At 43.0% G+C, this 17,153-nt stretch overlaps 2 protein-coding genes across 3 annotated transcripts; one reads left to right on the top strand and one right to left on the bottom strand.

Annotated features, from left to right (window-relative positions):
* Positions 1-50: 50 nt before the first annotated feature.
* gpx3 (glutathione peroxidase 3) lies at positions 51-3,895 on the bottom strand. The gene is made up of 5 exons (XM_076739116.1): positions 3,578-3,895; positions 1,893-2,043; positions 1,692-1,809; positions 1,068-1,167; positions 51-567 (listed from the first exon to the last, which is right to left on the bottom strand). Exons 1-5 carry the CDS (start codon positions 3,665-3,667, stop codon positions 346-348), a joined length of 681 nt encoding a protein of 226 aa, XP_076595231.1. The 5' UTR covers positions 3,668-3,895; the 3' UTR covers positions 51-345.
* A 1,188-nt stretch (positions 3,896-5,083) lies between these two features.
* On the top strand, positions 5,084-16,054 carry dctn4 (dynactin 4). 2 transcript variants are annotated; one of them, XM_076739113.1, is made up of 14 exons: positions 5,085-5,289; positions 6,054-6,124; positions 6,274-6,452; positions 6,653-6,696; positions 7,304-7,411; positions 8,196-8,216; positions 8,754-8,827; positions 10,000-10,112; positions 10,210-10,319; positions 10,427-10,500; positions 10,926-10,980; positions 11,268-11,375; positions 14,349-14,446; positions 14,574-16,054. In XM_076739113.1, exons 1-14 carry the CDS (start codon positions 5,155-5,157, stop codon positions 14,791-14,793), a joined length of 1,410 nt encoding a protein of 469 aa, XP_076595228.1. In that variant the 5' UTR covers positions 5,085-5,154; the 3' UTR covers positions 14,794-16,054. The 2 variants fall into 2 exon arrangements, with proteins under 2 accessions (XP_076595229.1, XP_076595228.1); XM_076739114.1 differs by lacking the exon at positions 8,196-8,216 and having other exon boundaries at positions 5,084-5,289.
* The last annotated feature ends 1,099 nt before the right edge of the window (positions 16,055-17,153 follow it).

Genomic DNA, 17,153 nt, shown 5'->3' with positions numbered 1-17,153 from the left:
CCCACGGTGCTGACAGTCACTTCTCATAAAGAAAGGTCTGCACACCAGCGTGTTCTCCATGATTTATTGGAAGTAATTCATATTTAGGCTGTAATGACTAACAGGTCCTGGGATGAGAAGATGACATGATGCTGTGAGATTGCAGGGCAGCCTGAATGCACTGAAGAGCTGGCCTGAACCGCGTACTCCGAAGAGGCACCACAGAGTTCCTGTTTTCAAGCCTCCTCTTCATTCAGCATGCCATCTTCATCGATCAGAAACTGTTAACATTACTTTCTATTTTACATTCTACCGTAGCATCTTGTAGTATAGTTACTTCACTAGATGGACAATGACGAATGAGATCTAATTAAAAATATCCTGCGTGTACAGGTTGAGCAGGTATCTGCGAATGTTAGCCCGGACCTCAGAAATGTTGATACTTGGGTGCCACCTCATCACCGGCTTCCCGTCTGGTCCCACCAGAAACTTTTCAAAGTTCCACTTGATGTCGCTGATCTTCAGCGGCTCCCAGAACAGTCTATTTGAGGGGTTGCCAAAGTTGTCTCCTACTGGAGGGCAGGAGTTCTGCATGACAGAAAGGACAACTGACCATTGAAAAGAGTACAAAGACAATATATTTAATCTTTGACCTCATCAACTTCATTGTAAAAATACGCTTATTCTGAATTTGATGCAGCAATGCGTTTCAAACAAGTTTTCAGACAAGGGAAAATGTGGAACGCTCCAAAAACACCTGTTTGGAACATTCCACAGGTAAACAGGTTCATTGGTCAGAGGTGATAGTGTTATGGTTGGGTATGAAAGGGGCATCCTGGAAAGGCTCAGTCGTTCACAAGCGAGGATGGAGCGAGGTTCACCACACATGACTGGACAAATCACACATGGGCTCAGGAACACAGGACACTAAAGCCGTTGTCAGTAAACAGTTTGTTTGCAAACGATTGCATTCTGTTTTTATTCACATTTGACACAGTGATCCAAATGTTTCGTAATCAGGTTCGCACTACAAAAACAGACTACCCCTATTAACGTACAGTACAAATGAAGTCACACGTATAACGTACCTTGAGGAAAGTGAAAACCTCTTGCTCGTCTTCTCCGTTCACATCACCTTTCTCAAACAGCAGGAAGTTTGGAACGAATCCATTACCTGGTCTGACATGCCTGGAATCCAGAAAGAGGGCAGCTTATCATTGGACGTGCCTCTGAGCACTCTGTGACTTGGCAGCCGCCCGAGATTCACAACAAGCTGAGTAAAACCATGCAGTCTGCTGCAGTGGCTTTGCTGTGAATATAAGGCAGAACCTGAGATATCATTTCTATGTGTGTGAGAGAGGCCTCGGACAGAAACTCATCTTACTGCCAAAGGATGCTTTCCCTGATTAAATGAAGCTTTGTTGATCGACAGGATTTACCAATAATGCAAATTCCTCTCTACATCTAGCTTTGAAGGTTCTTATGTTACAGAACATTACAATATATGCTTGTGACTCAAATTTAGGAAATTTCCAAATCTTCTACAGGCTGGACAAAAAAAGTAAAAAATTCAAGCTCTCGTGCTTCTACTATAACACAGGAGGAAGAAGGTTTTCACCAAACCGGCTTTGACCGAACCGTTTGGCTTTCATTCAGTGAGCTATGGCTGCTGACCTGATATTGACTTGCACTGAAAGAGAAACATTTCTCACTTTAACCCTGGAAGAATTTCATGCGCTTGCCCTGGTTCCTGTTTCCCAAACTGGTTGCAGGGAAAGCCGAGAATGGTGAGTCCAAGAGGCTTCATCTCCTCATGTAGTGCATTCAGGTCTGACAACAGAAAAGAAGAAGTTTAATGACTTCAGGTGAAGGAGCTTGTTTAAAGATAAAGATGCCTGGGTGCAGTTTCTTACCCACATACTGTAAGGTGTATCCTCAGTATGTGGCGACATTGATGAAGAGGACACTCTTGCCTGCGTAGTCACTGAAGTTCACAGTGTGACTCCCATTTAGAGTCTTTGCCTTGTATTTGTAAATGGTGCCATCTGTGGATGAGTCACATTGCTGGGACACAGACACAGGTCAAAGTAGGTTATTTGTTTAAACTACCCAGCACAATCAGCAGTACTTCTTTAGTGTAGTATTTTTGCCCTTAAGGAAGGCAAAACAGCAATATATATATATATATATACACACACACACACTCGTCCTACAGGACATGATATGGTATATCCGTTGTTTGCCTAATATTTGCATTTTCTACAACACCCATTCTGTAGCCAGCTGTAAGCTTTGACCTTTCTCACTTACATGCAAATATTTGATTTTGGGTGGTGTGCCTACTCCTTTTAACGATTTGTTCCATCAGTCACTTTGTTGGAAGTTTAAAAAAAAACAAAAAAACAAAAAAACAGTTGTTAGTAATTGCGGATGCAGCCCTACATGAGCCCCAGACATATTTAACATGAGGAATTATGCTAGTTGAGATCATATCCTTGCTGAGTGAGAGTTAATTATCGAGAGTTTTCGGAAACATTTTTCAATTTATTGGACTCAGAAGTGTTGAAAGTACCCTGAAGATTAACAAAGTATTTAAATGTAATGTCTCTGTAGGCTGTCCCGTTTCCAAAGCAAACATCAGGAGCTTATTTACCAAATGGATCCCAAAGTTTTAACCAAACAAGGGACAGCTGCAACACTTTGACCACTCTTCCTCCTCAAACGTTCATTGTTGAGATGAGGGACACTACTGACTAAGTGTGCACTACAAAACACAAGCCCACTGTCAACGGAGCTGCAGAGCGTTGCTCTCATACAGTCAGGGGCACTTGGGTTGAATTAAAACTCCCAGCCTGAGGTACCTGTCAGCCTCAGTTAATTCTTACTCTGTGAGAAATAATGACCACTGTATCTCGCAGAGTTAAATCCTAACAACCATTTTAATCAGCTGAGAGTGCCTGAGGTGGAAACACAGAAATGACAGGACTGTGGAACATGAGTGTCCTGTTGACTGTCATGTCTGCCAAACACACACAAATTCACCACTTCTTGCTGTGGAAGATTGTCTCATGTGTCGCAAAGACGGCAGATCGAAGTGTTTGTAACTGCCATAAAAGTGAGTGAGTGTTTGCTAAGAACAGGTGCCTGTTTGTCTGTAGGAGCCTCCTTTAATCCATCTGTGTGAGCACCTATATGATATCAGAGAGGCCTGGTGATGAGCAGAGGGCAGGTGGTCAAAGTTTTCACGTGCAGAGAAACTGTCAGCTGGAACATTCTAGTGCACTGAGGGGAAAAAAAAAAAATAAAAAGCTGGCACAAGTTAAAACTGACTAATGAGAGATGACGTGCTGTAATTACTTTCACCCAGCTCCCTGTGGAGAAGTGGGGTTGTGATTAAGTGTTTTTACATGATTATCTAGCATCTGTTTTGGACATTTAAGCCAAATCAAATACAAAAAAAGCGAGGCCTGCGTACAGGTTACAAACACCTACTCTGTAGGTTACATCACATCTATAAACAAGCTGTGAGGTCGGTCTGTCTCATTTATCGATCTGCGCTCAGACTATCACTGTGCTGTGTGTGGATGTCAACAGGTACCTGAGTGAATAAGGCTCCGGAGCAGGGGCGCAGCAGACCGAGCAGCAGCAGCGGGAAGAGGGGCCACATCATGCCGTCCTTCCCCGACATGGTGACCGCTCACTGTGGATGTCTCTCCGCTTCTCCCTCAGGATGACTTAACTGCTGTGGCAGAGGGCGGAGGGGCGCACAGCTGGCTGAGACGACGCCCTCTGCTGACGTAACCACGCACATAACGAATGGATGATCGAATATGCTGATCAGATAGGTGGAAAGTTCGTCATAGCTTTACCTCAGGAGTTTAGCATTCGCATTATTTATGTATGTATGTATGTATGTATGTATGTATGTGTGTGTGTGTGTGTGTGTCACTCTGAGCATGCCTGCTGCTTAACCTTCTGTGAACATCCATAAACAGCATCCAATGAAATTGGAGGGAAAATGATGCAAGAAATTAAAGAAATTATTAATTATTGCCGTTATTATTGTATTTGGCTAAATCTTACTGACTACAAAATGCAGCATCAGCTTTCCCAAAAACAGGGGGAACACTGTTGGTTTAATTTTTATTCATGGCTCATTACCTCTCTCTGGAATCAGCTGTTGCCATGGTGAGCTGGTACTCAGCCATATGCCCGTGGGTGGCTGACCGGCCTCTTTCCAGTCCTGTTGGACTGGCTGTGTTTTCCACAGTGTTGGGTTCACGATGGTCTACTTGCAGCAAGGCCATGTGATTATGCAACAAAATTAAAGACAAAAAAGATTTGAGTCAAGGGGGGGAAAAAAAGAGTTAAGCTTTATAAAAAAGTAAACAATGAATACTTTTCAAATTAAGTGTCTGAATTTGGTCAGTTACTCGTTTATTTCTGTTCCTCTGCAATACACACTGCATGGATATGCCAAGCTTGAAAATCTTGTTTTATATGAACTTGCATGAACTTAGTTCTGTATTGTTTTACTTTTCAGTTTAAATTTGTGGATTTGTTCAGTCGTCAGTGGCTATTTGAACAAACTCCTTAGGCACACACTATTACAGTGTTGATTATGACTTTTTTTAAATGAAATATAGGAACATTTTATGATTCATAACTGTAAGACCTCTATCCAAATATAACTATCTTTTGCGGTTTAAGTTTTATTTAATCAATTGGCAGAAATTAGGTTCAAAATAAAAAGAATTTGCAGGTTTTTCCATACAAAACTACTCCAATGTGGGCGTTGATGCATTATCATACAACGGGTCCTGGGCACAGACATACAAGACCCCGCCATATACACCATGGTCATTGTCAAGTGCTGCTGCTGGTTGAAACTGCATTGCACCTTTCGTACTTTGCTCATACTGGATATGAAGAAAGGCTGTTAATCTACTTTCCTGATTGCGATGCAGGATATATTTTCTGAAAGCCCTGTAGGGGCTTTAGCCCGCCCATCCCGATCACCCTTTCCATTGGTGAAGGCCTGGCAGCTTCACTATTGACCACACGAGGTCGACATTGAGCACACTGTGTTCTCTCAAAGGCCAGACGACTAGCGGTGACATCAATACTAGCAGTGCAGTGAGTGTGAGCCCACGGATCCGGCTGCTCCGGTTAGAGATGGCGTCCCTTCTGCAGCCAGATAGAGTCGTCTATCTGGTTCGTGGAGAGAAAAAGATCAGAGCCCCTTTATCTCAACTGTATTTCTGTCGCTACTGTAGTGAGCTACGGTCTCTAGAATGTGTGTCTCACGAGGTACGTAAACGTTTTCCCTTCCTATACCCTGGTTTTGACAAGCTAGCTGTTAGCTTTATTTAGTCAGCAGCTACTTTGTTGTTAGCTGGCTTGCTAGTAGCTCTGACACGTAGGTGGGATTAGCTCAATCTTTTCCTGCACTGTATGGCTGAATCGCTTGTCAGTCAAGGGCCTGTCCAACCGTCTCCTCATTTCATTGGCTTTAAGCGACGTTCAACTTCCGTTGGAGTTAGCGTTATGTCGAGCGCAGCATAAATGGGCGACAAGCTAGCAATTCTTTGATCTTAACGTGAAAGTACTCGGTTAGCCCACCTATAAAGAATATGAGTGGCCTGTCCGACAAGTAAAAACTATCTGTCACAACGTTAGTGTCCCCCAGCTATCGTCCTCACTGTCAAAATCCAGATTGTCAATGTGTCTCACAGTTATGGACACCACACCCAGACTGACTTAGATTTTTCATCTATTGCACATTCAGATCACTCGACAGTGATTTTTCTCTGTAAACACGAGATTACTGACAGTTCATACGAAAAATCATCAACCTCGCCTTATTAAAAACCTATTCTCCGCTCCGACCGTCACTGTACCACACTGCTCAAGTAAATGCTGACGATATTCTGTGACAATTTCATGTATTTATGTAGCAGCTATCAAAGCACTGTGACAATCCAACAATTAGGAAACCAGTGTAAAATAAACTTAAAGATGTAGATGCACAGTTTGCCTGACTCCTCTTTTGTACCCCTGTTTGTGGTGATCAGGTGGACTCCCACTATTGTCCAAGCTGTCTGGAGAACATGCCATCCGCAGAGGCTAAGCTTAAAAAGAACAGGTGAGACTGAGGGGCAGATGCACAGAGAAAGCTGCATGACCATAGAGTACTCCTGCAGGTCACCACTGACCTTGTATCTGTCTAATTTCATCATGTTTACACCATTAATGTCCTTAAATCCATTCCCCATTATCTGTGCTCTGCTGTAGGTGTGCAAATTGTTTCGACTGCCCATGCTGCATGCACACACTGTCTACTCGGGCCACCAACATCCCAGCTCCTCTGCCCGACGACCCTACCAAGACAACCATGAAGAAAGCCTACTACCTGGCCTGCGGCTTCTGTCGCTGGACCTCCAGGGACGTGGGAATGGCCGATAAATCAGTTGGTGGGTGCTGATATAAGACACAATAATGGGGTCATATTTACAGTATTTTGAAAACTTTTTCTTTAAATTAGGAGTAAGAAGCATGAACAGTATCAAAACACCAGAATGTGTCTTGCTGTTGGTCTACAGTTGCTGTTGTTCGGTCTATTTGTCTCTTGTCGGTGTATAACTCTCTTGTTGGTGAATTTTGTTCACTGCAGCCAGCGGTGGATGGCAAGAGCCGGAGAACCCTCACAGTCAGCGGGTAAGTTTTCCCCCTGTAGTCATTAATATTCTCTCGAGTCGCTCACATGATTCCTGATCATGCTTTACTTGTCTTGGAATAGATGTTTTTCTGTATAAGTGACACCCACACACGGCCGACCAGAGGCAAAAGCAAACTGAGTGCTTAGTTGCGGAGTCCACAAATATTCCCTTTTTATTTTTTCACTATTTAAGTGTGTTTGAAAGCAAATTAATTTGTATGTTTGTGCAGTTTTTACTTTTACACCTGCAGTACTTGTACTAAATAACTTTGAAGTGTTTCTTTAAGTGATATTACATTGTAGTTTATCATTTTTCATCGTCATTGTGGTTTAGCATTTTTCACTTTTTTCACTTCACCACATTTCACTAGTTAATGCATAGACTGTTAACCAGTTGTTTTGAGGGAAAATATCACAGTGTGTACCTGTAATGCCTTCCTGGATCATTGTGAAACTTCATTTTGCATCACATTCATAGATGTGAAATCACTGTGTAATGTACTGTGGGTGGTGGGCTTGGGTGACCCTGGCCCAATTGTTCATCACTTTTTAAAAGAAATGAAGGAATGATGACCAGTCTCTGGATGAATTGTTTACTCCCTACAGATCGGCAAGCTGATTGAATATTACCAGCAGCTGGCGCACAGAGAGAAGCAGGACAGAGACCGGAAGAAGCTGGCCAGGAGACGACAGTGCATGCCTCTGGCGTTCTCGGTACTCTGCTCCCTCTGAGCCCAGTTCAGCCTTTTTGAAAGTTTGATACCCTCTTCTTTGACCTCGTTAAATGTCAGACAGCTGTTGTGTCACTAATTTGTTTCAACATGAACAGGTACTGTTAAATACAAACCTAGACAAACAATCACATGAATTTAAGAGATTCGGTTGATTTCAGAGTTTCAACCTAAATCTCAACAGTAGTAATCTCAAAGTATTTGCCATTGGGGATGTTATGTGATTAGCGCACCTTTAACCAAAGCAGCAGGGAATGATTAACTGTATCAGCTGCTCTAGTGTTTGGTTGCAGTGCAAGATTGACACCATGTCTATACTTGGGCGGATAAATACGAAAATGCTGTTTACGTGAACATTCTCAAGTTGCCTTCGCAAAGTTTTCCGTCCACATCGACATTTGAAAAGAACAGGAAAAACAATGTCGGCTTAAATGTCCATGTTCAGATGTAGTCGCCCTGGTGCGGACATGGTCTTCATGCTTCCTGAGCTTGTTGGCACATTGTTTACACCTCCTGCATTGTGCTTTTACAAAAATGAACATCCAGTAATGCAAAGCAGTCTTTCCCGTTGTGTATTGGAAGCATTTTTAAAGTCTGAAGCACTCTGATGTCCTGCAGTTGTTTTCCATCACTGATGCATTTCTGTTGCTGTTGCATGTCACCAGATGCCACTAATGTTTGCCAAATCGCTTGGGTTTCACCTGGTTCTTTGTTCTCTCCTTTTTTCTTTGCTTATGCACTCTGATATTTTGGTTTTTACCCCCCAGCAACACACTATTCATGTGGTGGTGAGTTGTATTTTTCGCAACTTGGGTAGTCTCATCGTTACTGTAGTGCTGTCTTCTCTTTATCTCTGTTCCTGTCTAATTTGTGACCTCACAGATCACATGAATGTCTCCTTGGGTAAATGAGACGGAGATCCACACAATGGGAGCCTTTATGTTGATGGCAGGGAGAGATGAAATGGAAGACTTTGTAGAAGTCTGTGAGACCAGATCAAAATATTTTTCTTCCTAATTAGTCCTGAACCCTCAGTTGATTCTCTCCCACCATCCTGGGCAGAAAGGCTCCTGTTTGTGTTTCTTACCAGACGACCAGTGATATTGTTTTTGGCTTATTTATTGTTTATTTAAATGTCAAGTACCATTTCTTTTCATTTTTGTTTTTAAAAGATGTCATAGCTGTCAAGATGTAGTGATAAAAGTAGACATGTAGAAAAATGGCTCCTAGATTAGATCATTTCATAAATTGTCTTGAGTCCTCCTGAGTTTTCAGTGGGCAGAATGCCTGATCTTGTGTTTTCTTTCATCCCTAAATTCACTCAGGAAAAATATGGCCTTGGAACCAGACTGCAGAGGCAGAGGTCTGGAGCTCCCATATCAAGCCTGGCTGGTCTTTCGTGAGTGGTCTTCTGTCATATATTTAAGTTACTCCTGCTTTTGTGTCCTCTTATGTTAATTTTTTTTTTTTGAAGGACGGCTCCCCTGCTTTTCCATGTTTGCACCCAGTAATTACGCTTTGTGTTCAGACATATTATTGGTGACTTAGATAAATTGATTTGCAACCTTCCAGCAGCCATTGTGTCATTAATTCCAGTGTGCCATGAAAATCAATTTGCAGAGCCTTGAAACTTGGCTTGAGAACATGTCGTAGTCCATCATAGTGAACAGTTTTTCTGTAAGCTACATCATCACCTTGTAGTAATACAGTTTTGCATAAAGACCATTTTTAAGTTTCAGCCACGGGATGCATTCAAGGACCCTACTTAACAACAGAAAATTTAATAATTGGCTGACAAAAGGTATTAAATTGACAAATGTGGCATCAGATACAGGAGACAAATGTCAAGCAGGTCGGGACACAGTGGCTGTGTTCACACTGGAAGCCTTACTGCTCAGATCGGATTTTTGTTTTGTTTGCTGTTTAGATTATTTTTTAAAATGTGACCAGTATCCGGTTCCAGCGTGAACTTGTCACTGTCCTGATCTGACCCACACCTACGATATGGAATTAAAAATGGAGGGCCCTGATGTCAGTGTTTAGGGTTTCATTTATAAGTTGGTATGCACTGGAAGCCAGTGAGGAGATGATAACAAAGATGGGGATGAGGAGAAGGAGAGCCGTTTTTAATCATGGCTTTGGTGAAGCAGTAGCTGCTTCTTCTGCACAGAGGTGTGTGAGGATGCAGGAGTGGTGGAATCATGGCGTGAATGGCTTCACAGAAACATGTTTGCGTTCGCTGAGTGACTCCTGCCAGCACAGAATTGTATTGTGATGAATGTCGATCTACAAAGATGTTACAGTTGCATTAATTCCAATGTGATTGTTCACACTGTTGTTGCATTGCAAAAATCAGGTGTGCCAAATAAGATAGATTGCATGTGATTTGTCCTGTTCACACTGTCAAATTTGGGCCACCCTTGCCTGCAGTCTGTCCATAGCCAATGAAAACTGGACTGACCTCCACCAAGGCCAATAGTCCACTCCTCTGTGATATGCAAATCTGGAAGTGCAACCACTTTATGTTTCTGGACATAGATGTTGATAGCAGTATTTATGTAACTTTACTAGCCTTAAAGAGGGTGAGGACCAGAAGGAGATCACCATCGAACCTGCCCAGGCTCTAGATGAAGTGGAACCCCTGCCTGAGGATTGTTACACCAGGCCCATCAGCTTACCGGAGGGTAAGAGTTTGCTCCGGACTCACTGAACAATGCTTGTCTTTTTTGTCCCTCTAATAGTTGAGGTAGATTTAATCAGTGTTTTGTTGTGTCCTCCCAGTGACCACACTGCGCCAGCGGCTTCTGCAGCCTGACTTCCAGCCTGCGGGGGCGTCTCAGCTCCATCCCAGACACAAACACCTCCTGATGAAGCGCTCGCTGCGCTGCAGGGTCAGTACCTCTTCAGGATTTTATTCCCCCGCATCAATGCAAGGCTGTTGTTTCCATGCAGATCACATTTAGATAAGGTTTTTTTTCCCTTGATTCTCCTCCTCCAGAAATGTGAGCACAACTTGAGCAAGCCAGAGTTTAATCCCACTTCAATCAAGTTTAAAATTCAGCTGGTGGCAGTGTGAGTATCGGTCATCAGATTCTGTCCTAAACATGTGTTTTCATGATGATGTTGAGCTTATTCTAATTAATGAAAAGCAGAAATCGGCCTGAAGCCTGCTGTAGTTTAATTAGATTAAGATCCCGAAGTTTAATTTTAGCCAAGTGCAATTATCAGCACATGTTCAGGAAATTATTCATGAAGAAGTAGCTTAATCTTAAACAGATTTTTGAATGGAAAATAATCAAGAATAAACCAAATTGCCTGTATCGACTGTTTTAGGGTAATCCATACTGCACAAATAGAGCGCTGATGTCAGCAGTTCATGCTTTGTGAACGATCAACTCGCAGCTTTTAGTGAACGTGGTTGAATGCTACGTTGAATACTGTCAGCGTGTTAGACTGTTACAGTGTATTGATCGTCCTTCTGCCTGTTCCTCCCGCAGGAGTTACATCCCTGAAGTGCGAATTATGTCCATTCCAAATCTGCGGTACTTGAAGGTCAGTGTGTGCTCGGGCATCTTGAATATTATCACATGTTTTTTTCATTCGGTTCATAAGCACCTGGATAGCTGGAGTGTTTAACACGCTGTGAAAGCCAAGTGTTCAGCTTTGTCAGTAAAACCTTGTCGTCAGCAAGAACCCGTGGTGCTAAGACATTGACTGAGGTAAATAGTCTACCTTGGTGGTTAAATGAAGGCCAGAGCTGCTCTGCGGTGCCTTACAAGTGAACTCGACCAGCTTTGAAAGCTAATCTCGGTCGGTGTGTTTTTTTTTTTTTCCCTCAGGAGAGTCAAGTGCTGCTGACTCTGACCAACCCAGTGGAGAACATCACCCACGTCACGCTGGCTGCCTGTGAGGAGGAAGATCCTGATGACATCAACAGCACTGCCAAGGTACGGAACCAAAGACTCTCTCCTGTATTATATCAAACAGTGTCAAGTAGTGTTACTGTCCAAACACTGACAGTATGATTTAAACAGTAATCCTGTAAATCCTGCCTTTAGTTGACTTTTAGGCAGTGTGCTGTCATCATGTTTTAAGTAGTGTTGAATCACCTGAAAAGTTTCTGCAGCAGACCAGAACGGACAAACAAACGCTGGCCCTCGAGAGCCTTTTGAGTTTCTCCAACATGCTGGAAAAGGAGAGGGTGAGGTGAGGGGTTTTCAGTTGGTTGCAGTCTGAAACCTCACCACTAGATGCCACCAAATCCCCCTTCACACTTTAACTGCTGGAAAGAGCATCATGGCTTAAATGGAGACTATAAGAAAAGGTCACAGATGGTGGCTGTTGTTTACCACCTGCCTTAAATATTCAGTTTGTTATTCCTACAATCGTCCCAGCCAGCTTCAGAGAGTTCAGCTCCTCCGCGCTGCCTGTTCCTTATGGAGTAGGTAGCCTCGTTGTCATCTCATATGGAGAGCAGTTGTGTCCCATTTTTATCTCCATCTGTCAGCTGTCACGTGCGCAGCTAAGGGTACCATGTTCCTGTGGTAAATGGTCCGCTGAGCTGCCTGTTGCCAGCAGCCGCTGTGGGGCTCTCAGTGACTTCAGGCTGTTTGTCTTGGCCTCTTTAGTGATGAAGTCATGGGCCAGACTGGGTAAGGAAGAGCTCCTGGCCAAAACAGAGCATCTTCATGACCCATTTCCATTCACAGCAAGGCTAAAAGAGTGTGCAGTCCTCTCATTCTGCTTGATCTGATATTCAAACACCTGGAGGGCATTGCGAACCCCAGCGAGCCATGCTTGTTGATTTCATCAACCTGCTCTTTCCAAGGATGCCTTCCCTTACCTCTTACTCACATCAGGGATGGGCGGGATGATGGTGTATACCATGCAACAGTGGAAATGTGTCCACCGGTAGAGATTTGGCATTATCATTGCGACTGTGGGAGCTAACCCTGAAGCTGTATTTCCACACTGTCATTCACGGCGTGTGCACCGCTGCCATGCTGCACAGCGAGCGACAGGATGTGTTGATGACATCACAGAGTGTAGCTGCTTCGTTCTCTTTTCTGCTTGTTGTGGATACGTCCAAATACATGTAGTATTGATATCAACACAAAAATAGTAACATAAACTGTGATAGAAGATTTTGGCCATGTCGAGCACCCCTAATGTATATTATGTGTTTCTTATGAACATTATGTGAGCTTGATGACAGTATAGTACACTGATTTTACACGTAAGTGCAATCCAGATTTCTTGTGTCCCACATGACACAGATGATTGAGCAGTGCGAACGTAAATCAGTTGTATTTAAGTGTTATTATGGGCCACCTTCACATGACGACTGCAGAGAGCAGCTTCACTTCAGAGAGTGCTTTTAGAAACTGGAGAAAGGACAAAGTGCTCAAAGAGCTCCTCACTGTTGTCTCGAAAGATCCGAGCAGAGCCCAAATGATAAAGTGATTATTTGGGTCTGTATTACGACTGTAAACCAATTGTTTATTTCATGTTTGTGCATATTGACATAAATTGTTTATTGTACCCTTTCTTCATCTCCGTCCAGTCGCTGATAATTCTTTTGAAATTGTAGTAATCTGACTCCACCATTATAATCAGATAATTGTGTTGTGTTGTGTAAAATGAAAGCCAAGCAAACAGTAACTGTTATTTCCTTTTCTTTAGAAAACATTTTCCATCCAGACTTGTGTTCAGACATGAAAATGGTCATCTTGTAATAATATCTGCTTTTTTTCCCACAAAAATTTCATCTACGCTGTTTTTTTCCGTTCCTATTTACTTCCTAAATCACATGTACTTATTGATCAAATCTAGAATCTATGGATATGCAAACATTGCTCACATCAGAATTCGGACACGGGACGTCTCTTCCTTCATTAAACAGTCTGTTCTCTGTGTTTGTTTACCGAAGGATTCAATTTCCCACACATTTGCTTCCCACATCAGTTGCGAAGTCACACAATCCTGCTCGTACTTACATGTCAAACTGAGATTTAAGGTGAGCTCAGAGAAACTTTCCCCTTCAGCAGATGAGTGAGCAAACGACCTTCTAGTGTCAGACTGTGCACACACATCAGTCTGCACAGCGGAGGGCAAACAGCCAAGTGAAGTAACGACGAGGAAGACATCTTTGAGTGAAGGGGGACTTTTAGGTTTTGTTTTCCCTGTGCTCGCACTCAGCAGTGTACTGTTAAGTCACTGTGGACCTCACCGGTCATAAAGTAGATCAAGTCGAAAATCATGTGCTTTGTTAAGTCATACATTAAATGTGACTTGGATTACAAACGATGTGTCTCCCAGTGACTGGTTTGATGATGTTTTATGAACGGTGAGAAAGCTGAAGTCCACTGTGATTACCATGGATGTTATAAAGTTTCTTATTTGATCGAGGTTTCAGATGAAATTGTTCCGAGTTTAAATGCATAGCAGTGATTCACTTTGACGTTAATGCATTTCCATTTTGGGTGGACTCTCAGTGATTGATGGTCGGGCTCACCTGTCGGCTCTGTGTCATTCCATTCTGGGTAAATTCACAGTGATTGGTGATTCCCTGCACCTGTTTCCTTCCCTGGCACCCCGAGGTAGAGATCGTATCCCAGCATTTGCACACGCCGATGAAGGCCGGATGGCTGAAAACAGTTTGTGTGTTGGCAGACAGACGACTGAGTGAACTTATTAAACAATGCACTGCTGAGTGTGACGCTCTCTTTGTACGTGGACCCAGATATTAAGGATTATGCACCAGCTGGTCAGAGCGCAGTGGCAACCTTACAAATAGAGCTAGACTTTGGTGGCATTAGTGTGCTTCAAAAGCAAAGTAATGTGACATTTAAAATGTAGTTGACTCATCCAGTAGTTTGAAAATCATTGATTGATGGAAGTGTTTTTCTTTTCTTTTAAAGGTTGTAGTACCCACCAAGGAGCTGGTCTTGGCAGGAAAAGATGCTGCTGCTGAGTACGATGAGCTGGCTGAACCTCAGGACTTCCAGGATGACCCAGAGTAAGTACGCACGCACGCACGCACGCACGCACGCACGCACGCACGCACGCACGCACGCGCACACACACACACACACACACACACACACACACACACTCTTACCCTGATCCTTCTGTCTTTTCCACAGTGTTATTGCCTTCAGGAAATCCAACAAGATTGGTTTCTTCATCAAAGTGATCCCTCAGAAAGAAGAGGACGCGGACGTCATGGTTTCGTTCAAGATCCGACACGACTTCCGCAACCTCGCAGCTCCCATCAGACCGAGCGAGGAGGGAGCCGAGAACACCACCGAGGCCATTTGGCTCACGCACCATGTCGAGCTGAGGCTGGGACCGCTCGCTCCCTGAACATGAATACTCCGTCAGACAGTCCCAGTGTTGGGTTCTCTGAAGTAAAGTCTGTATACTGTGGGAATGACTTAATTTACAAATGATTTCTGATTCTGCTTGTGTAAGAACTGTGTGAGATCTGCTCGTCATGCAGTTTTTTTTGTTTTGTTGTTGCTTAAGTTGCATCATCAGATATGTTGCCGAACATACAGTGATTGCGTGATTGCCCAGTTTATCAAACTCTAGAAATCCATGGCGGACAGCAGACTTAACTGATAGGTTCCACAAGTAACCTCAGTTAATTTTTTTTTTTTTTTTAATTTAAATATTGCTAAAGCACCAAAAACATGACAGTGTACAGTATTTCACCACATCATCCTCCTCAGCTTAAACACTACCATCCATCAGTTAAAAGCACTTTTAGGGTGAGGTCACTGAGAGCAAACAGAACTCTACATGAACATGTGACTGCTTCTTTAAGAAATACTCAGTTTTGTTTGGTTCCATGTATTTGCTGTGGGTGGAATGTGATATATTTGTCTTGGTTGTACATACAGTATTTTCTTAAATAGGAAAAGCAACTTTAACCTCCCAGCTTCAGTCCCTACACTCTAAATATAGCGTTTTGTCTTGTTACATCTATTAGCTGCAGATTTTTTGGTAAAATATTGGAGTGTACAGATAAAACAGCAGTTTATGTTCAAAGATGAGAGCGAGTGGTTACACTTTAATAAAGCAACAACATCCAGAGTGAAGAAAATCAAGTCGATGAGCAGAATCAGAAATCATAACTGAGAACAATCTGAGTAATTCCCTCCTGTGCGGGACACACCTCTCTGCTTTTAGCTTACGTATCCTCGTCCACATCCTTTTCTGCAGATAATAGTATCGTATTAACTCGCATGCTTCAATTCTACTAAATATCGCAGACAATTCCATCACAGCTACTGATCCTGTACTGTTTTCTTATCAGAGAGGTTCTCGGGCTGAAGGAGATACCTGCCCATGATTTTACTATTGACTGAAATCATACCTTCATTGGCACTATGGAGAGGATGTATGAGCAGCTCTGTAAACACATCATTCAACTGTACTGAGACACTATCATTTTTTTCTGATCTAAAAATGTTTTGGTTTGTAGTATTCACTGACCTCTCGGTGTATATCGTACGCTGCTGTCATGTTTGGTCTCGTGTGTTAGTAAAACAGAGCCTACAAACAAACAAACACAGTTAATCCTCTGTACCGGCTAATAAACTAATGTGATCCTGTCTCTTGACCTCTTGACTGTTTTTTTTTTTTTGTCGGTGGTGGTGGTTTTTAGTTCTGGTGTGACTTTAAAGCACATGAAGACTGACAAACTCCTCTCCGCATCGTGGTGTATTCATTCTCACCACAGGGTGGCGCTACAGGCAAACAGTTTATGGATAGCTGTTAAAAAGGTGGGAGCTTTGTGAAAACATAAGAGAGCATACAGGGACATGTGTTCTGTAGCATGACTGTGAATGACCTTACAAGCTCAAGCAGTGCGTGATTATAGTAATGTCTGACTGAGACGCTGCACTGAGATCCAGACAGAAACATTTTGCTAACAAGCCAAGCAAAGCTGGATGCTTTTTTTTCTCCAGGATATGAGTCATGAGGATAAAATGTCTTCTTGACGGTCGAAGTAGACAAATGGATTTTGTGTGCCATCAGACAGCGTTTTGCATTTAACACATATCAGTCCTGGCCAGCGATGCTCTGCACACACAGGACCGTTTATTGCCTCTGAAAAGGCAGATCAGATATGTGTGATGCAGGCCTGTTGCAGCTGTCCAATGAGACCCGTCTGCTGTGTAAACAGACCCGCTCCCCCTGGGTAATAAAGCCATGATTTTCTTTTATCTTCAGCAGATATAAACAGCTCAGAAGAGTGGCCTGTGTGAGAGCCATAAATCACCCCTGAAGATGAGGTAATAAAGCACACATGGAGCGAGTCCGTGCCACTGAAACAGCCCAGACTCCCACTTCAAGCACAGCTGATGATAGCAGTAGCTGACTTGAGTGCACAGCAGTGGTGTACTGTACCTGCACTTGCTCGGAGGTTACTTTACTGCTGGGAATATACTATTTTATCAAAAAAGATGAACACTTGCTGTGTTAAACGTGTATATAGCTGTAATCTAAATAAAGGCAGTGATTGAAAAATGACTGAATTGGATACGGCAGAGGAGATTTATGCAGAAACCGAATAACTGACTCATGAGCAGACCTTGAATGATGCCCAAAAACACCGTCTGGAAGATGAATTCTGGATTCTTCTGGTCAGGATAATATTTTCCTGGATCAAGACTCACGCTCAGCGTCAGTGTGTTCTTATTTGAAGACCCCCATTC

The sequence above is a fragment of the Chaetodon auriga genome, chromosome 9 (assembly GCF_051107435.1).
Source record: "Chaetodon auriga isolate fChaAug3 chromosome 9, fChaAug3.hap1, whole genome shotgun sequence".
Lineage (NCBI taxonomy): Eukaryota > Metazoa > Chordata > Actinopteri > Chaetodontiformes > Chaetodontidae > Chaetodon > Chaetodon auriga.
The sequence above is the reverse complement of the archived record's forward strand: the minus strand, read 5'-3'. Positions and strand labels throughout refer to the sequence as shown.

What these genes read in the sequence shown, in the direction of transcription:
- dctn4 (XM_076739113.1), top strand. Translation starts at nt 5,155, where the DNA reads ATGGCGTCCCTTCTGCAGCCAGATAGAGTCGTCTATCTGGTTCGTGGA. An exon ending in AACACACTATTCATGTGGTG is followed by an intron (nt 8,217 to 8,753) that starts GTGAGTTGTATT and finishes AAATTCACTCAG; the next exon opens with GAAAAATATGGCCTTGGAAC. An exon ending in AAAATTCAGCTGGTGGCAGT is followed by an intron (nt 10,501 to 10,925) that starts GTGAGTATCGGT and finishes TTCCTCCCGCAG; the next exon opens with GAGTTACATCCCTGAAGTGC.